Raw genomic sequence first — 21,777 nt, forward strand, 5'->3', positions numbered from 1 at the left:
AGTAGTTGCACTTCTCTCACTGTAGATATATTATGTCCACTCGATATAACCATGATTAGTAAGTTAACCTTCATAGGTTGTTCGTAATAACGGCTGGGTCAAAAGTTGTTTTACCCCCGAGATTACATATTGCTCCTTAAGTCTCACTGATCCTTTAATGAACAATTGGTTTGTGATCCAATCACTAAACCGAGTCACTCTCAGGCCAATAAGAGGGTGGGGCCCCTTGTTCAAGACCCGGAGCCAGCACTTAAGGGAACAACCTCTCTACTATCCCTAAAAGCAGGTAAGAGTGAATCTCGTCTTGCACCCTATGTCCCTTGCTATCTACCTAGTCTTACCCCTGAAATAAGAGGCTTATTGAGCATGGGCCAACCCTTACCCATACAAATCTAAGGATAATCTCGAATAAATAGGCGTTGATAGTTAGCTCAGGATTAAGGTCAAGTTACCTTGGTCATCGCTTTGAAATAGCCAGTCTTAAATAGTAAACAACGTTATAAAGTAAGAGTGACTTAATTCTTGGTCCGATCTTATGCAAACTCATTGCATAGGATGTCCCCACTACTCATGCCAATACATGAACGAATTAGGATTACTTCGTTTGTAGCACTTTACAACAAATTGTAACAACTACAGAGTGAGTCGTATCCGATAGTGTTACTAGACTAAGGTACCCAACCTTATTTATATACTATAGACCGTTTTGGTTATTTATTGAACTTGATCCACCCTTATGTCTCCACATAAAGTTAATGTATTCAAATAATAGTCATGAATCTTTAGTTTATTAGATTTAGACTTTACAAGTGTAATTCACATATTCAGCAACGGTTTTATTGAATAAACTTTAATAATATCTTTAATGATAATAGAATATGTTTAACATTACAAACTGGTAGTTTTAAGACATACAATCCAACATCCTTTCTACCCGGTGAAGCCCGACTGGATATCAAACTTATTTTAACAATTTTTTTGTACTCGGTGAAGCCCATATGGGTAATTTTAACTCATTTCTTTTCTACTAGTGAATACCCATGAAGCTTAAAAAAATTGTTATTTTTTTCCATGTTTTTTATAACTATCAAATGAAGGGCATTAAAAAAAAAAAAAAAAAAAAAATTGTCAAATTTCCTAGAAAATATTGAAAAAGGTCATTTATTTTTGTCTATTTTCCCATAAACATCGAACTATTGAATACATATAAATTGAAATACATACATTTAGAGTGTACAAAATTACAACTTTGTGAACATACAAGTTTAGGACTTGATGAAAGATTTTTCATTTTGGAGATTATTTAGTGAAGAGAATCTCTTGTGGGGTGTAAGCAAATCAATTTTGGTAGATAATTTTTAAGTTGGAATGTGAATAATTTTTTGTCAATTAATTTTGGATGAATTAATTTTTGGGTGGAGAATTTTTGGTGAATTAATTTGGTAGGTTGGTTGTTGAAATTGAGATTGAGAATTTAATAAGGACCATAAAAATAATTGTTAAACCAAAATTTTCTATACTTACATCATTTTCATCATCATGAAGAGAAAAAAAACCTTAATTTTAAAAAATAGATAAATACAAAATAAAACTCCAAAAAGGGTCATTTTTGTGGAATTTCCTTTTATAAAGAAATTTTAGAAGCTACCATGATTAATTTGTAAATCCTACCGATTTGGTACAAAAATTATTTGGGGGAAAAATGTTTGAAATCATAACTGATTTATAATTCTTTGATTTACTTTTGCATCCAAACCAATTTGAACTGAAGTTGATGTATCCAAATAACATTTACTTTTGCATCCAAACAAATTCGAATTTTCAAATTCATTTCAAACAAAGGGTAAATAACATAGAGAAAGAGAGTTTACACATGAATAGGCGAATGGATGGATGGTTGGAACATGAATCACGAGCTGACGAATAGGGGTGATTTTAGACGACGATGATGGAAACCACTGGTGGCACTGACGAGAAGACCCTCGACGGCGATGAAAACCACGGACGTGAAGACCCTCGAGGATGGAGACACTCGACAATGGTTTCTGACGACAAAGACGAATAGTTTCAGACGACCCGCAACAAAAAGAGGATGATGGTTTCAGATGTGACCCTCGACGACGACAGATAAAATAGGTGAGGGTTTCAATCGAAGGGTTTCGTATAATGTGTTGATAAGAGATATTTTAGGGATAAATAGTATTTTACTAAACAATATATTTTTAATAATTCAATTAATTTAATGACAATTAAGAAGTGTCATGAATTTGTGATAGGAAAAAAAAATTGTCATGGAAAACTTAACCGAAAATTAGCGTATTTTTTTTTTGTTCTTTCTTCTCAATTTGGATATAGAGATGCGAGTCGCCAAGGTTCTTAGCCAGATGTGAGTCGCCAAGGTTCTTAGCCGTTGTCGTTGCTTGTGGGTCTGATGTAGTATGAGATCACGTGATGGTTAGATGTTCGCGACAATAATGCCCAATAATACATCCCCAAGCTCCAATATTCTTGTTCTAAACCCGTCTGGACAGTTGTATGGACACCAAATTAACCTTTCAAATGATCACAGAGAATACAATGACGGTGAAGTGTCCCAAGTCGACGTGCACAATGGTGTTGGAACCAAATAAGAGTGTAAATAGTATTTAAATATTTTGATAACTTTGATTTTGAGAGATTAAAAATATATTTTAAAATGATTTTTTTTTATGATTTTAAGTTCTCCTAGTTAAGAAAATAAATTTAAATTTTGTGTTTCGCTTTTGTTTATTTTTTATAATTTTAAAGATTCCATTAATATCAAGTAGACAAATCATGGCGCTACATAGTTAAATAAGTATTTTTCTTTTATCCAAATATGATTAGTAGTATCATTTTAGTAAAGAGAGTCGGATTGTTAGGGAAGGGAGAAAAGAAAGTTTAAACAACACATTAATATTAATATTACTGTTATCAGTACATATAATAATAGCAGTAAGTTCAAAATACAGCACTAGCCACTACTGCCCCGTACATGCCTACGGTTCTAAAAGGGACCCTTGGAATAAGAGCGCTTGGTCCTTAACATCATTATTATTATTCACCTAATATTTTTTAGTTACTTAAACATATATATATATATATATATATATATATACTTCCGGTTCTTTTTTTTGTCAAAAAAGATGTTTTCACTTCTCGCCACCACCTCCTCCTCCACCGCCCTTTCCGCCGCCGCCTTTCCAACCGCCTCCTCTGCCACCTCCCTTCCAGCCTCCGCCGCCTCCTCTTTTATACTCGCTATCTTCGTATCCTCCTCCTCCTCCTCCTCCTCCTCCTTTACCGCCTCCACCTGACCCACTTCCTCCTCCTCCATATCCACCTCCTCCGCCTCCTTTCCCACCTCCACCGGATCCACTACCACCTCCGCCTTTACCGCCTCCTCCTTTCCCGCCTCCTCCTTTTCCGCCTCCTCCATAGCTACCTCCTCCGCCAGACTCTCCACCACCGTGACCGCCTCCACCACCTCCGTGACCTCCTCCGCCATACCCTCCACCACCTTGACCGCCTCCACCAGACCCACCTCCGCCATAGCCACCGCCGCCTGACCCACCGCCGCCAGATCCTCCTCCTCCACTAGACCCTTCGCCGCCTCCTCCATAACTGCCACCGCCACTGCCCCCACCATGTCTATGTTTAGCCTCTTCTACGTCATGGGCTAGATTAACTGGAAGCGAAGAATATCAAATAAGGTAAAGAGGACATAAAAAGTAATAATTAATACTAAAATTTGAGAAAATTAGGTACAACCTAAGCTGTAGTTGAGCCTATTGTTTTTTTAATAGACAGCCCGTTGGCGGCATCAGCTTAGGCTTATAATTTTTTGTTAAAACAAATATTTCTATTATATGGTTTTAAAAAAAAATCACATCATACCATATAAGCAATATGAAAATTCTTTTCATGAATTATTAATTAGAAGCATCCTAAAGCATGAATCTAGTTTGTGCATTCAGAAAAAAACATTTATTTATTTATTTATGCATGATGCATCTAAATATTGCCCGAATTATTTGTATCATTTGTATCGCTCTAATTATGTGTCCACGTGCCACCCTCAATAATTTTCTTTTTTTTTTTTAAAGTAACTTTTCTATTGCAATTAGATGTAAGATTTAAATTAGTAAGTAAAAGTACCTTATAGAAATATGAAAATAACTATAAAAAATTATGTAATTAATATGATTACATGTAGATAACAAATTAAAGTTAGAATATACCTTGTTGCTCATCTTCGGTCGGTTCTGTGTGGGATTCTGTAGCCCACGAAACAACCAAAGCTGACACAAGAAGAACACAGACAAATACAAAACCTTTGGACTTCATCCTCTCTTTCACGAAAACCGACACACACTCTACGAAAAAAGAAACCACAAAAAGTAGTTTGTGATGTTCGAAGAAGGACTTGGGTTTGGGCTGCTATTTATAGAGCCCAATGGTTCCCTTAGCTTTGATGAATATCTTATCCCTTTGTTCCTCAAGGAAAATACCCATTTAATTTTATTTCAGATGAGACGTGTATGTTTATAGGTGTCCAAGTGTTGAAGTTGTGGCAACTACTCTCTGAAACTTCACACTCTTTTGCCAAGTACTACTTTGTGGGAATATGTTCTTCTCAAACCTCTCAAGTTAGCCGGTTGGTGACACCATAATCTAATGGTTGAATATGAAACTAAAAAAAAAAAAAATTATGTTAGAAGATTTCACGTTGAAAAGACGATATGAAATCTCACAATAATCTTTGATAAAATATACACGATATATATATTTTTTTTCAATTGATTTTGAGGTATAACAATATGTTTATCTAATACTACAAGTAAAGAAAAATAGTATTACAACAATACGACTCTCTTTGTTCACAATTAAAATTTTGAATATAGTACAATATAAAAAAATTTACAAATATAGTAAAATTTTGATCCATATTTTATAGTCTATCATTGATAAAATATATCGCTAATAAGAGTTTATTAGCGATAAAACTTATCATGGATAGATTTTGCTATATTTGTTATCTTTTAAAAATGTTATTACATACTTAATTATTAATCTTAAAAGTGCTACCAATTATAATTTACCCTAGATCCCATCTCAAAATTAATTAACAATGAGATGAGTGACTCCTCTATCTTTAAAAGCATGTTGAAATGACAAGTAATAAATAAAGATAAAACAGAATATTTTTCAAACTATTGTAGTATTGGAATTTTTTCATACCATGCCTTTTGTATAGTGACCATGACCATGGAATTTTAATTTTCTGACACCTCTCTTATATATCAAATAAGAAAAAAATTGCTATAGACATATTATGACGGTCTCACCTAATAATGTCTCGAGTTCATAAAAAAAGGATAATAAATTTCTAACGTTTTAATTTGATCAATTTAGTTCCTCACTTTTTTTAAGATAGGTTTAAAATTTTCCAACTATATTAATTAGATATTTCTTTTATTTTTTAAAAACATTTTTAAATTAAAAAATAAATTCTCTCTTTCATGCTCTATTGGGCTTTTATGACGATTTCAGGCCCAAACGTGAAGCAAATGTGATCCAAAAGAAAGCTGGTGATAGCTGCTGTGTGAGGAGGAGAAATGGCCACATCTCACAGAGAGAACAACACGTGGGTAAGAATTTCTTTTCAACCAAAAGGTGATTTTCAATCTGTGTCAATATTTGAGAAGAAAACAATCTCTCTCGAGTTTTGTCTCCCACTCTCTCTAACTCTCTATGCTTCTCTCTAATGGCGATCTTGCGAGAAATGTAAAACAGCATATGCACGGTTTGATGAAGAAGGAGATCAGATGAAGACGATGGTATACGTGATTTGTGTTAAAATTAATCTAGACTTTTATTAAAATACATTAATTACATTATTACATACATGAGCAGTTGAGATACAAGGAATAGTTAGATACATTAATTACTAGATATATTATTTTAATATTTATGTATTAGTGAAAAGTCACATGTATCGGTATTTAATATTGATGTCTTTTGATGTATTTTTTTACTTGTATAAATATGTGTAAGATTTCTCATTTGTAAGAAAGAAAAGCAAGTTAAGAAATATTCAAGTTCTTGTGTTTCTTCTAAATTGTGTGAGTAAGAGAATAATCTTTTTTCTCGTCTCTTGATTTGTATTTTGAGGGTGTACTACGTTTCCAAGTAGTATTAGAACTAAGATCAGAGATGACTTCAAACGGTAACATGTTGCAACCCCAATTTCCAAGATCTTGTGGGAAGAATTTTCATCAGTGGAGTACTCAAATGAAACTATTATATGGCTCAAAAGAATTATGGGACATTGTTGAAAGAGGATACACTGAAGTTGAGGATCAATACAAGCTCACTAATCAACAATTTATTCAATTAAGAGAAAATCGTAAGAAACATTAGAAGACTTTATTCTTCATTTATCAAGCTGCTGAGGAACATATCTTCGAAAGAATTTCAACAGTTACTTCTAGAAAGACAATTTGGATATTTTACAATCCACCTATCAAGGAAAGTAAAAGATAAAGGTGTAAGATTATAAGCACTTAAATCTCAATTTGATTACATTAAGATGAAAGAGACCGAAAGTGTTGAAGAATATTTCAATTGTATTCTTGCAATTGTCAACAATTTGAAAACAAATGGAGAACAAGTGATCAAAGAGTTGTTGAAAAGATTCTCAAAAGTATACCAAGAAAGTTTGATTATATTGTTGTTGCAACGAAGAATTAAAATACTTATCTACATTGTCTATAAATAGTATGATGGGTTCTCATCAATCCCATGAGCTTAGATTCAAACAATTTGATGTCAATTCTGAGGAAGCTTTTCAAACTGAATATCTAACCTAAAATGTAAAATTTTCTTTTATAAAATATGTGTCGCGCTATAGTGTTGCAACTCCTTATTGAAGTGTAAAGGAGGGGGTAAGGCTACATTTGATATTGCATTAACTTTGTCAAAAAGTCATTTGGAAAAAATTGTAACCGTTCTTTTGCATTTGGTATACCCGATTTAAATTAAATCTGTTAAAATCACTTAAAAAAATACAGTTAATTTTCATGGTTACTTTAAAAGCAGGATCCTACTAGCTTTTAGATAATTCTCCTAAAATCAGGTAGAATTTTTAATTTATATTCCATTTTCAATTTTATACATTTAAAAGAAGATTTTATATATTATCTACCACCTAATCAAATCTATTTTCTATTTTTCATGAATTAAATGCATCATTTTTTTTAAAAAAAACTATATCATCTTGATTTTTTTTTAAAAAATAAAGCTATTTTCCTTAATATTTAAAAGTTAATCTATAACAAACAAAATTTATCATACTACACAATTAGTTAAAATTTTAAATTACAATTTTTTTTTTAAAAAAAAAAATTGGTGATAAGTCTATTTTGATTATTATATTTAAAATAAAATATTTTTTTAATAATTATTTACCAAACGCTTTAACCTACTTTTTCATGTTTAAGCTGAAATTTACCAAATACTATTTTACTTCTTTTTACAGCTCATTTTTCTAAAAGCACAACTATTGGGAATTATTTTAAAAGCTGCAGCAATCCCAAACAAAGTCTAAATAGTGTAGCACTGCACTACCCCCTGCACTCATAATACCCCGAATGCACGAGCAAGATGTTTATTGCATGCGCATGCGTGCATGACCTTGTCTTCTTCGCACATCCATGTAGTGTCGTGGCACTGCCTTCAATTGATTCAAAAAGAGCTCTCGAGAGAAAGTGTCTAATAGGGTGTCGCTGCACTGCTGCCGGGCAGTTCTTTAAGAGCAATATTGTAATTTTGTTGTTCTCTTTTTTTTTCGATGCAATTAAGCTTCGATTTGGTTTGATTGAACATCATTTTTCTCCTATTCCAATTTACCCATTAGACGTTTGATACATGTATTATCATTAAATAAACACATTAAAGTATGGAATAACCTTGAATTAAGCGAAGCACACTTTCAGTGTTATCAACACTTCTTCCTGACTTTAGGGTAAAGTAGAGGAGTTGTAACCCTAATATCGACTCCAGGTCTTGAATAATGAGCCCTCTCCCTCTCATTAGCCCGAGAGAGATTTTGTTTATGGTAAGACCATAAACAAGTTGTTCATTAGAAAATTGATGAGACTTAAGGAGCAAAATGTAATTACGGAAGGGATTGAATCCCAAGTGGAAGCACATGAACGCCGGACGATTTCAATTCCAATTTGAAATCAAGAAGGAAAATACAGAGACAAAACAAATCATAAAATAGACATACTCATAGAACAACATGCTAGTGAGGACAAGAGAGATTCTACTTATCCTTGTAAAATATGCAATCTTCACGAATCCTTTCCCGATCTCACGAATGACAACATTCCTAGTCTCACCTCCACAAACGCAATAATGGAAGCAAATCAACACCACCACAGGGACTTCTTCATTATTCTCTAGGACGATAATCACAACGACATTGTGGACTCGCTTTGATTAATTTGTGGAGAAGGGAATAGACGATTTTTATGAGAGAAGTCACTTGGGAATTTCAGAGTTTTTTCAGGGAGAATGCTTACGCGAATCAAGAGAAGGAAGATGAAGACCATCTCACCACTATCAAATTATGGGAGGTTTTGTTGAGAGATAAAAATGGGAACTTATACAAAAATAACTTCCTTTGTAACTATTTAAAAAATTAAAATTAAATAAATAATGTTTTGAATTTTAAATAAAAAATATATAATAATTAACTTTTATTATATATTAATAAAACTATATGTTATATCACATATAATATATAACCTATAGTTTATGTTATATCACATATAATATAATCTATAGTTTATTAATCTCTCATATAACACATAGAATTAATACGAACCATGTTTATATTAAATTTAACCTATAATTTCTATATGAATCATATTCATATAATTAATATTTAATTTAAATATTTATTTCTCCCATTAAATTATAATGTATCATATACATTATATTAATTATATCTCATATAATTATAATTATAATTATAATTATATATATATAATATCACATACATTACATTAATTATATCTCATATAATTAATTCCCTTTAATTAATTTGAACAATTCAAATTAATCCAAAATTAATTTGATTCTCATTAATCCTAATTGAAATAACGAGAGGACCTTATGGACATATAGATTGAAGCTCCTCCAATGATACTTGATTAATTAATTAAACTCTTAATTAAATTAATCAACATTCATTAACTGTCAGTCACTCCACTAAAGACCGAAAACTGTACTCTTCGCACTATAGATATATTTCAATATCTATTGGATATAACCAATCAACATTGCATTGATCCTTCATAAATTGCTCTTAAGTACAATTGGGCCAAAATTACCATTTGGTCTTGTAGTTAAATGTAACTCTTTAAGTACCATTGATTTCTCTAATGAACAATTAATTATAGTTAAACTATAACCAAACCTTTCTCGAGCCAATGAGAGGGTGAGGTCTGATTGTTCAAGACCCCGAATCAACTATTAAGGGAACAATTTCTCTACTTACCCTACCAATAGAGAAGGATTGAATTCCTTCTTGTGTAGCTACGTTCTCAACTCCCCAATCAGACGAATCCCCAAAATGATAGGTATATTGAGTCGATGAATCTGACTACTTTCATCCATGCAGATCAAAAGGGTTCCCTCATAAGCAAGAGTTCACAACTCACTCTGGATTTAGGTCAAGTCACTTAAGGTCATCCTGACGAAATGTAAGTCTCTTCTACCAATACTGTTATAAAGAGAGGCAATTCATTTTGTGGTCCAGTCTTATACAAACTCTTTGTGTAGGATGCCCCGGCTCACATGTCTCCATATGAATGATGTAGGATATCTTACTGACATTAAGCAATGGTTGGTAGCCCAATTCCAAATGAAAGATTTGGAAGAGGCGCAATATGTACTTAGGACCGAAATCATCAAGCATCGCAAGAACAGAACGCTAGCTCTATCTCAAGCAACTTATATCGACAAAATGTTGACTCGATATTCGATGCAGAACTCTAAGAAGGGTTTATTACCTTTCAGGCACGAGGTTCACTTGTCTATGAAATAGTGTTCTAAGACACCTCAAGAAGTTGAGGATATGAGATATACTTCTTATGCCTCAACTGTGGGAAGCTTAATGTATGCTATGCTCCGCAGTAGGTCAGACATTTGTTATGTAATGGAAATTGTTAGTAGGTACCAGTCCAATCCAGGGTTAAACCACTGAATAACAGTTAAGAACATTCTCAAGTATTTTAGGAGAATGAGGGACTACAAGCTGGTATATGGAGTTAAGGATTTGATCCTTATAGGATATATCGACTCTGATTTTCAAACTGGCAAGGATTCTAGGAAATCCACGTCAGGATCAGTGTTTACCCTAAATGGGGGAGCTCTAGTATGGTGTAGTATCCAGGATGCATTGCAGATTCCAATATGGAAGTTGAGTATGTAGTTGCTTGTAAAGCAACAAAGGAAGAAGTTTGGTTAAGGAAGTTCCTGAGTGATTTGGAAGTGGTTCCAAATATGAACTTGCTTATCACCTTATACTATAACAATAGTGGGGCAATAGCAAACTCTAAAAGAACCTCGCAGTCATAAACGAGGAAGACATATTGAGAGGAAGTATGACCTGATAAGGGAGATTGCGCAAAGAGGAAATGTGATCATCACAAAGATTGTTGCAGAGCACAACATTGTCGATCCATTTATGAAGGCTCTCTCGGCTAAAGTGTTCGAGGGTCATCTAGAGAATCTAAGTTTAGATTGTATAATCTAGGGCAAGTGGGAGATGTGTAATGGGTATATGGATGCCCTAGTTTATTATATTTAACATTATCCTGCCTTTTGGATTCTACATAACCCACCAACTAGAGTTTTAGTTCAAGTGGAATTTTGTTGGGTTTTATGCCATAAAACTCATAGATAGTAAATGTTATTAATTGACCGTCATCAATAAAGAGTTATAGATATTAAATCAGTAAATGTTATTATTTGTATTGTTGTCTATTTTGTCTTAATAACTCTAAATTCAATAAACTAACATCCAAGGTTGTCTTATGAGTCTTGAACTATATGTGGATCAATATTCAAGATAAACCTAAAGGGTCTATAGTATAAAGATAAGACTAGGTACCTTATCCTAGTTGATACGACCTACTTTGTATTTGATACAAACATAATGATCAAACACGTTCATATAGGTGACACGCGAGTAAGAATATCCTATGCAATGAGTTTGCATAAGACTAGACTGCGAACTAGTAACCACTAGATGTAACACCGTTGACTAGTTAACTTTCTATTTCAATAGGATGACCTAGGTGACTTAGTCTTGATCTCGAGTATATTATGAACCCTTTGTTCATGAGGGATTGTCCTTTGATTTGCATGAGTGACCCAATATGCCTACCATTATGGGGAAGAGACCGAGTGGGGAGTTGGGAATATAATAATATAAGATGGAATTCACTCATTCCCTTTTAAAAGATAAGTAGATGAGTGTTTCCTTAAGTGGTGTCTCTGAGACTTGAACAAAGAACCCTACCCTCTCATTGGCTTGAAAGGGATTTCTGTTTATTGGTTGGACCATAAACAAGTTGTTCATTAGAGAGAACTGATACTTAAGGAGGTAGAGCCCAAGGTTAAAACGGTAATTTGACCTAGTTAGAGTTATGAACACTCATGAAGGACTAATTTGCTGGTATTGGACTATATCTGTGGACATATAAATATATTTACAGTGAGAAGAGTGAAATTGTGGGTCTTTAGTGGAGTGTATCCATAGTTAACCAATATTGATTAACTTGGTTTATGAGTTTGACCAATTAATCTCATATCGTTGGAGCTTTTGATCTACAGATCCACCAGGTCCCCTTATTAGCTCACTAGAGAATACTTAAAAGGGATAATTTGAATTGTTCAAATTAATTCAAGTGAATTAGATTCACAAAGAATTAATTAATAGAGAGTTTTTGCACATATACATGGGATGCATATGATAATTAAATATATACATTAAGTTGGGTTTAATGCTATTTAATTATTGTGCAAATTAAATTAAAATAAGTATTATTTAATTAGGCTAATTAATCAAATAAGTGTTATTTAATTAAATGGGCTAATTAATTAAATAAATATTATTTAATTAATTTTAGAAACGGAAAATATATTTGGAAAGAGCTTGACCCTTCTCTATATAAAGACCTCCCTATGACCCTTTGGGAATGCACTGAATATACAATTCTCATTGCAGAGAAACACTGACAATACACAACTCCCTATTGTTGTTGTGCATAATTTTCTCCGAGCCTCTCTACTCTCCAAAACCTTATTCTCCTCTCCCTCTCCGAATAATTGAATACCACCTATCCCTCTATTGGAATCCCAGAGAATAACGAGGTAACTCTTATGGTAGTGTTCGAGATTGCTCAAGGAGTTGTTCGTGATCAAAACCATTTGTAGATCCGTTCATTGAAACCTTGGAAAAGATTATTCGTGACACTTGGAGAATCTATAAAGGTAAGAATCATTCTAATCCTTTCCCCAATAGCATGCTAGGTTATGTGTTTATACATTCTGTTTAGTATAATGATTTTGTTTATTGTAAAAATTGAATTGTGGGATGCAAGGGGTTCTAACAAAACGCTTCCACTGTGGGATTCGATCCCTTCACCACTTGCGTTTTGAATACTTTGAAGACTAAACACACATCTGCCTTCTTCTTGATAGGATACGCCTAACACCGTCTGGAGTAATAATCTATAAAGGACACATAGTACCTTGCTCCTCCTAGATATGTAACTGGTATTGGGATTTATGCTCTAAAGCCTCACAGTTAATTTCTTATTTGATATAATAGTTGATATGTTACATATGCAATAACGAATTATCCATTACGAGATTTCAACGTAAAAGATCTTAGGGAATTATATTGGTTAGTCTTATTCAATCATTGGCTTGATTCTATTTATGCAATTTAATTATTCCATAACCCATTAGAGAGATGCTCTAATGTCCCGATTAGTTAATTAACCTAAAATTGTTCATTAACCCTAATTTAGTTTTAAGATGCTTTCTAAAGACATTCCCCATCAAATTCCTAAATTGCAATAATTCTAGGATTTTCTAGGCTATGACATGCTTGAAATACTATAGAGTCAATTAAAAAAGGATTTGTTTGAATGTTCTAAACTAGTCATGCTTTCAAGAAAATAGGAAAAAGTTCAAATTTTCATTCAAGATTTCTAGTTTTTGCAACTTCATTACAACCGAGCCATGTAATTTTGCATAAAAAAATCTAACAAATTTGAGGTATCAACTCATTTTTATCAGATTTTTTAGAACTAAAATCAAGAACATTCAAGAACAATTATTCACATAGGATGAAAATATAAGAAAAAGCCTCAAGAATTACTAACCTAACAATTTCCCCAAGAAAGAAGATTACCTAGCCATGAAGTGCTAGATTCTTGAAGAAATCCATTAAATCAAACAAGAAACTGATACAAGAATTAAAGAAATTACAAAAATTGCTCTTAAATTGTGAAATTAGGTATTTCTCTTGTAAAAAATGGTCTCTCTTTGATTTTTGGAAAATTAGTTTTTAATGGTTGCAGGTCGTAGCATTGCAACCCTGAAGTGATGTTGGCTCGACGCTCTCTTGCAAAAAGGCACGCACATGTGGATTTTTATTTTTTCGTCAATGTCCATAACGTTGCAATGCTAAAGGAGAGCATTGCAATGCTGCCGTGTATATCAACATTTTGCCTTTCAACGTCAGGCCAGCATTGGGGCGTAGGCTTAGTGTGAGCGTTGCGACTTTGAGTTGAGGCGTGCAAATTTGTTTCAATTGAGGGGCAAAAGCATAATTTTTCATGGTTTCTTCTTCTTAATTTATTTTTTGCTCATTTTAACTCCTTTTAGCTCCAAATTTCTTCTAAGGACTCCAAAAATGTCGGGATTAGATTTTACCTATAAAATTGACATATAAAGAAAATTAATAGTATAAATTGAGGGAGTTATGTACTAAAATGTTCAAGATCTATTAAAATACCCATTACTTAGCTCTTGATCGTCCCGAGCAAGTTAAACTAGAAACATATATTTAGTTAGTCAAAATATGAATCACTTATTTGTTTATTCATTTATTTGTTTGTTCATTCAAATTGTTATATGCTTGCTAGTTTGACTTACACAAATATTTGATTCTTAACTCTTTTCTCAACAATCAAGAACGTATTGAAACAAATAAGCATTTAGAAATTTAAAATTTTACTAACAAAGAATTGAGACTTAATTTTGAAAAGGAAACTCATTTTCTAGCAAAATCATAAAAGAAAGGATTGCAAAGCTTTATTTTATTTAAGAGCCAAAAACTAGTGGAAAGGTGATATCTAACTCTCAATTCCTCTTCTCTGCACTCTTAATTCCTCTTCTCTGCAAGATCACGATGTGTTCTCTACAGGAACACATGAACACTTCGAAAAACACGAACACCAAAACACTATAGCCAAGTCTATAAACACTACCATACAGTGACCTTACTATTCTTTGACAAGAAATGAAGTGGTGAAATTTCTTCAAAGTTCTTGAAAGGGAAAAATAAAAGTTGCAGAGATTTTGTGAGAAGTAATTTTTTGAGAGAGAGCTCTAAATAATTTCAGATATTTGTTCTGTTGCCTCTATGTTTTCACAAAAGACAAGATAGAGGAGAGAGGGGAGTTACAATAACTCCCTCCCACGTAAACATAAATAACTCACTTGTAATGAGGAGTTAAAATGTTATATTAATACATATTAATATAACATTTTAACTCCTTTTGGTAGTGAAGGTTGCTTGGTGGACACACGGGATCTTTGTGTTCGGGAGGAGTTGGTTCCTAAAACTGGTTTAGCTAGGGGGTTTGGTCCTAAGTCGGTCATGTTAGAGGAGGGAGGTGTTTCTGGTGGTTCTGGTTATGGCGTGAAAGGGATTAATTCGTGGGCGACCCTTTTTGGGTCGAAGTTGAAGGGAAATTTAGAGTTCATTCCCTCAGTGGTTGAAGATGATAAGGTTATTGTTGAACCCTGTGAGGAAATTATTGAAGAGGGTGTTTGTCTGTGGGAGAAATCTTTGGTTGGTCAGTTTGTGGATGCCAAACTCCCGTATACTGTTATTTGTCGAATTATTTAGAGAATTTAGGGACGCGTAGAGATGCCAACTATTACCTTGTTGGAGAATGGTTTGATTATCTTTAAATTTCAAAAGGTAGAGTCAAGAGATTGGGTGCTGGAGAATGGTCCGTGGCACTTGGGTGGTAAACCCATTTTATTACGATAGTGGTCCCAGGTATTGTTCCTGAAACCTTTGTTTTTTATTCTGTTCCTATCTGGATTGAACTGGAGCGTGTTCCCTTGGAGTTGTGGACGGATAGGGGTTTAATAGTGTTAACTAGTGTCGTGGGTAAACCTGTCTCTTTTGATGTTGCAACAAGAGAGTGGCAGCGGTTATCGTATGTGAGGGTTTGTGTTCAGGTGGATGATGATTCGTTAATGCCCCATTCAGTCACTGTCAGAATACGGGGTTAGGAGTTTATTATTCCAGTAGTGTATGAGTGGAAACCTCATAGGTGTGCTTGCTGTGGATCCTTTGGGCATACTGGGGCTGTGTATGAGAAGAAGGGTGTGGAAAAGAGTCAGAAGTTGTGTATTGTGGCGATTAATCAGGGGTGTTTGAGGGATAATGGGGGGTATTGAGAGTGTGAGGAAGGGGCAGGACGTGGGTATTGTTGAAAGGAGAGATAGCCCAGTGGTTGGGAGTAAGGGTGTGAGGAGTGTTGACAAGTTTACTATGGTCAGTTGTCGTAGGCGGGATAGAGAAGGTGTAGGCCATAGGGGTGGCAGTGGGTCATCGGACTTGGTGCCCTTGAGGAACAGAGCAGTTTATGGGTCCTTTGGAATTACAGGGTTTGTAAAGTATGTTGATGATCGTAATAAGTTTGATATTTTGTGTGATGAAGGGGGAGACTCGCTGGCTTTGGCTCTAGTGCAAGCAGATCTGATCCATTGTCTGTTATGGATGAGATGTTCGAGAGTTCGGGCAAAGGTCCAGTGGGAGATGGTAGGTGTGATCTGTTGCAAGGTCCATGATTTGGTGTTCCTAGAATGTTAGGGGGTTGAACAACCTTGTTAAGTGTAGGGTGGTGGCAGACTTTATGGCTTCTTCCTCTGTTACTTTTTGCTGCTTGCTTGAGACGAGGGTTCGTCGTGAAAATTTTGGTATGGTGATAGGTAGGTTGGGTGATGCGTGGAGTTGTGTGTATAGCTATAGTATGCAGGGTGTTGGGAGGATCTGGGTGATGTGGCAGAAGAATGTCTATGAGTTTTCTATTGATGTCAGTGGGGATCAGTTCATTTCTGGAACCTTAGTGGATATTGTATCTACTGCTAGGGTACATATCAGTGTTGTGTACGCCTCTAATCACATGAACGAGATGAGGAACTTGTGGTCTCAGCTGATGGATGTGTGTGTCTCGTGGAAACTTCTTGGAGTTGTTTTGGGGGATTTTAATCCTATTCATAGTAGTTTAGAGGATTTTGGTGGTTGCCCTAGCTTGAAGAAGATGAAGGAGTTTGATGGGGCGTTATTGGAGGCAGATCTAGTTAAGTTGGATGTAACAAGTAACTGGTTTACTTGAACTAGTAAAATCCAGGGGAATGGAATCATGCGCCGGTTGGATCATTGCTTGTCTAATGAGGCGTGGAAGGTAGCTTTTCAATATAAAAAAGGAGGTTAGGGTTGGTCAGTGGGGAATTTCTGATCATAGCCCTCTTCTGGTGTCTATAGGGGAGACGAGAAGTAGGCCCCTCCCACTTTTCGTTATTTTTCTCATTGGGCGGAGGCTGAGGGTTTTATTGATACTATCAGGTCAGTGTGGAGAAGATCTGAGGATGTATCCCCTGTGGTCAGCTTTGTGCGAAATTTGAAGGCAGTGAAGAGAGTTTTACGTGCTTCGCTTGGGAGGCGTATCTCTGTGTTAGTTGATGAGGTGAGGGCAGCTAGTCAGGTTATGAAGGTTGCTCAGGCGAAGGTAGAAAAGGATCCTGCTTCAGAGGCGGTGTGTGCAGAGGCAACTCGGGCCATTGAGGTGTTCTGGTCAGTGACAAGATTAGAGGAGGCGTTGCTCCGACAGAAGGCCAGGGTGAAGTGGCTGGAGTTAGGTGATATGAACACAACTTTCTTTCATCGTTGTGTTCGTTCTCAACGCAGTTGCAGTGGTTTATTTATGGTCGTGGATGCTGGGGGGACTCGCCAAACGGTGCATGACAGGGTGTCAAGGGTGGCAGTAGATTTCTTTCGGGGTTGTTTAGGGTCTCAGCCAGTGAGGTATAGGGATCTTACTGCCCGAATTAGAGATATTGTGCAATTCAGCTGGTCCGAGGAGGGGGTGGAGGCGCTTGGTCTCCCAGTGAGTTGGGATGAGATTAAGAAGGCTTTATTCTCGATGAAGTCTGGAAAGGCTTCTGGGCCTGATGGGTTTTAAGTTGATATTTATAAAGCTGCTTGGAATGTGGTTGGGGATGATTTATGTGATGCTGTGCTGAATATTTTTAGTCCTGTTACCTGCCTGGTGGAGTTAATTCTACTGCTATCACTCTTATCCCAAAGAGGCGGGGAGCTGAACGTATGGAGAAGTTTCGCCCTATTTCTTGTTGCAATGTTGTGTATAAGTGTATCTCAAGGATCTTAGCTGAGAGATTGCGGTTGTGGTTGCCTGCTTTCATCAGTGGTAACCAGTCTGCATTTGTTCCGGGTAGGTCGATTTTCGAAAACATATTATTGTGTCAAGAGCTTGTGGGGGGCTATAAGAAGGGCAGAGGGAAGCCACGTTGTGTGTTGAAGGTAGACCTTCAAAAGGCGTATGATTCAGTAAATTGGTATTTTCTGTTTGGTGTATTGTTGGCTATAGGTACACCCCTTCAGTTTTGTTAGTTGGGTGAGGGCTTGTGTTACTTTGCCTATGTTCTTTATGATGGTTAATGGTTCCCTTGAGAAGTTTTTTCCTGGTAGGAAAGGGTTGAGGCAGGGGGATCCGTTGCCTTCTATTTGTGATGGTGATGGAGGTCTTGTCTAGGTTGTTGAATAATCCTCCTGTGTGGTTTAGGTTCCATGATCGATGTGAGCATGTGGGCCTGACTCATTTGATTTTTGCAGACGATTTGATGATTTTCTGTGCAGCTGAGAGAGATTCTTTGGAGTTTGTGAGGCAGGTTCTGGCAGATTTTGCAGGGTTTTTTGGGTTAATTGCTAATGTTAGTAAGGTTCCATGTTTGTTGCGGATGTGGAGTTTGGGGAGGCAGAGGAACTAGATGCGTTTATAGGTTTTTCTCTTGGTTCACTGCCTGTTAGGTACTTGGGTTTACCTTTATTGGGGGGTCAGTTGAGGGCTGAGGATTGTGCTCCTTTGATTCAGAAGATTACAGCTCGTATTAGAAGCTGGGCAGCGCGGTCACTCTCCTTTGCTGAGAGGTTACAACTTGTTAGGTCTGTCTTACAATCCTTTCAAGTGTTTTGGTGTAGCATCTTCGTGTTGCCTGCATGTGTAACTCATGAGGTTGATCGTCTGTTACGTACTTATTTATGGAAGGGTAGTGCGGTGAGTCGGGGTGGTGCACGGGTGGCGTGGGATAAGGTGTGCGTACCGTTAGGCGTGGGGGAGGGGGGGTTGGGTGTGAAACATATGGCATCTTGGAACCAAGCTGCTATTATGAAGCTTCTCTGGCTTCTCTTAATTAAATCGGGTTCATTATGGGTGGTGTGGCATGGTAGAGGCTTATGTTTTGCGTGGGCGGTCTTTGTGGGCTGTTCAGAGTGAGGTTGGGAGGTCTTGGTGTTTGAGGGCTATCTTGCGAAATAGAAATAGATTCAAGCATTTGGTTCATTTGATGGTTGGCGATGGTCGGTCTTGTTTTGTTTGGTGGGATCCTTGGCTGCCGGGGGGTGCGATTTTGGATTCATAAGGGTCTACGATGGTTTATAATGTAGAGAGTAGTTTGGAGATGCGGTTGTCGGAATTCATGGATGGTGAGGGAGGTTGGAGTTGGCCTATAGTGTCTTGGGAGCTTCTTGAGATCTGAGGTCTTATTCAGGCAGTGGAGCCTAGGCTGAAGGGGGAAGATTATTGGGTGTGGGTGTCGGATGCGAGTGGTCGGTTTTCTATCACTAGTGCGTGGGAGAGTTTGAGTCCTTGTCGTCCTAGGGTGTCTTGAGCTGGTATTTTGTGGGCGGGGGTGGTATTCCGCGTCACTCCTTCTGTGCGTGGTTAGCTGTGAGGGACAGGTTGGGTACGCGGGATTGGTTGAGAAGTTGGGGTGTGTTGTCAGAAAAGGGGTGCCTTCTTTGTGGGGGAGATGTGGAGTCGCGAGATCATTTATTTTTTGAGTGTGGGTTTAGGAGAAAGGTGTGGTCTGGTGTCTTGCGTCAGTTGGACTCGTCGCATCGGGTGGCAAGTTGGGATGTGGAGTTGAGTTGGTTGTGTCGAGTGGGTTCGGGTAAGGGGGTAAGTAGTAAGTTATTCCATGTATTCTGGTGTACTTCCATATACTACATTTGGCAAGAACGTAATCGGCGACTGCATAGAAGTAGACCGAGGTCGGTGTCAACTCTTGTTCACCTTATGGTCTCTACGGTTCATGCTCGTGCTTCTTCCTGGCGAGTTGATCTTCTTGGTCTTATATAATGTGTTTACGGATGTTTTCTTGTTGTACTTTCCGTTGTTCTTTGTTTTGTTGTTGTCCCTTATTTGTGGGATTTTGGTTTCTTTTCTCTGGCTTTCTCTTTAGTGGTCTGTGAGTTTATTTTTTGTGTTGGTTTTGTTCTGATCTTATCTTGTAGGTTTTGTTTTTGGTTTTGTTACCCTGTCCTTGCTTATCTTTGATGCTTTGATGCCTTGATCCCGGGTGTGGGATCCCTCTTGTTGTTGTATAATAATATCACCTATTCTAAAAAAATATATAACAATTATATATAATATAATATTTATAATATATGGTTAATTAACTAACCATTAATTAATAAATCATTTATTATATATCATAATCGTATTGAAATGCAACTCTCTCTCATTACCCATAGTTTTAATATGAATCTTATTCACATTAATTTCAACTTATAGTATTTATATGAGTCTCATTCATATAATTAATATTTGAATCTTATACAAATATTTATCTCTCACATATTATAAAATTTTAATTATAAATCATATTTATAATTAACTATACACTATAATGTACCAATATACATTATACTTTATATTAATCACATTAATATAATTAATATATCTAATTTCCTTAAATATTTGAACAATTCAAATTATTCCAAAACACAATTATTCCTTGTTTCATCCTTAGTGAGCTAGGAAGGGAACCTTATGGACCTACATATTAGAAGCTCAAATAATAGAGATTAATTAATTGAACTCTTTAATTAATTAATCAGCATTCATTAACTACTGACCACTCCACTAAAGAACGATAGTTGCACTCTTCGCACTGTAGATATATTTGTATATCCACAGATATAACATCAATAGTAAGTGGACCCCTGACGAATTACTCATAACTACAGCTGGGTCAAATTATCGTTTTACTATTGTAGTTACATCTAACTCCTTAAGTATCACTGATTCTTCTAATGAACAATTAGTTATAAGCCAACTTTAAACTAGACTTTTCTCGAGCCAATGAGAGAGTGAGGTGCCTCATTGTTCAAGACCTAGAAGCAACCCTTATGGGAGCAATTCATCTACTTACCCTTAAGATGGAAAAAAGTGAACTCCATCTTGTGTAGCTGTGTTCCCAGCTCCCCTCTCGAACAAATCTCCAAAATGGTAGGCTTATTAATTCAGCGAATCTCGGCCACTCTCATCCATATCAATAAAAGGATTTTTCTCATAGTCAGGAGATCACAACTCATTCAGGATTAACGTCGAGTCACCTATGGTCATCTTATTAAAATGTTAATCTCTTCAAATAACGATGTTATAAAGAGAGACTAATCATTTCGCGATCTGGTCTTATACAAACTTTTTTTTATAGGATATCCTCATTCACATATCTCCACATGAACAATTAAAATCACATCGTCTGTAACACTTTACAACTATTGTAAATTACAAAGTGGGTCGTATTTGTAGTGCCACCAAAATAAGGTACCCAATCTTATCCATCTGACAAGCACGATTGACCAGAACTACAAACCATTTAGGTTATTACTTAAACATGACCCACGTATATGTCAACCACATACATGTTTAAATTATATAAAATAAACTTGGATCTTAGTTTATTGGATTGAGTTAAAGAAAATAAAATTTCAAATAAAATAACATCTTATTTTATTAAATAATTAATTCGTATATAAAATTTACAAACTATAAAACCCACAAGGTTTAGAGCATCAACCCCAACAGATGGAACCATTCTCAACAAGAGGTCATGTGATAAGTGGCTCACGAGTCAAAGAACCATACATCAGTAATTCCTTTTCTGCCTTCCATAGGTGTCACTGCTTCACAAGACAATGCAACACTTTCATTTAAAGTGCTTGCTAAATTTCCCGGAGCATTGGAAATTTTCTTGTTTAGATTCCAACAATTATTCTTCAGATGTCTCATCTTTCTACAATTATAGCACTTCATATTCTTCATATTTATTGATTTTAACCTT

General features: G+C 35.8%; 3 protein-coding genes and 1 long non-coding RNA gene across 4 annotated transcripts; 3 read left to right on the forward strand and 1 right to left on the reverse strand.

Moving 5' to 3' along the window:
- Positions 1-2,916: 2,916 nt before the first annotated feature.
- On the reverse strand, positions 2,917-4,762 carry LOC120069807 (uncharacterized). The gene is made up of 2 exons (XM_090306192.1): positions 4,260-4,762; positions 2,917-3,706 (listed from the first exon to the last, which is right to left on the reverse strand). Exons 1-2 carry the CDS (start codon positions 4,363-4,365, stop codon positions 3,171-3,173), a joined length of 642 nt encoding a protein of 213 aa, XP_090162318.1. The 5' UTR covers positions 4,366-4,762; the 3' UTR covers positions 2,917-3,170.
- Positions 3,593-6,077, forward strand: LOC150033276 (uncharacterized). Its single transcript, XR_016524059.1, has 3 exons — positions 3,593-3,731; positions 5,572-5,669; positions 5,815-6,077. It is a non-coding gene; the product is annotated as an uncharacterized LOC150033276 (long non-coding RNA).
- Positions 6,078-15,790: 9,713 nt separating this feature from the next.
- LOC150033277 (uncharacterized) lies at positions 15,791-17,591 on the forward strand. Its single transcript, XM_090306358.1, has 3 exons — positions 15,791-16,168; positions 16,212-16,735; positions 16,976-17,591. The coding sequence occupies exons 1-3, from the start codon at positions 15,791-15,793 to the stop codon at positions 17,589-17,591; spliced, it is 1,518 nt and encodes a 505-aa protein (XP_090162484.1).
- Positions 17,592-17,734: 143 nt separating this feature from the next.
- On the forward strand, positions 17,735-20,001 carry LOC150033278 (uncharacterized). Its single transcript, XM_090306359.1, has 6 exons — positions 17,735-17,950; positions 18,018-18,171; positions 18,263-18,338; positions 18,458-18,592; positions 19,502-19,599; positions 19,943-20,001. Exons 1-6 carry the CDS (start codon positions 17,735-17,737, stop codon positions 19,999-20,001), a joined length of 738 nt encoding a protein of 245 aa, XP_090162485.1.
- The last annotated feature ends 1,776 nt before the right edge of the window (positions 20,002-21,777 follow it).

Source organism: Benincasa hispida, chromosome 10 (assembly GCF_027475165.1).
Source record: "Benincasa hispida cultivar pf3 chromosome 10, pf3_genome.v1.1, whole genome shotgun sequence".
Lineage (NCBI taxonomy): Eukaryota > Viridiplantae > Streptophyta > Magnoliopsida > Cucurbitales > Cucurbitaceae > Benincasa > Benincasa hispida.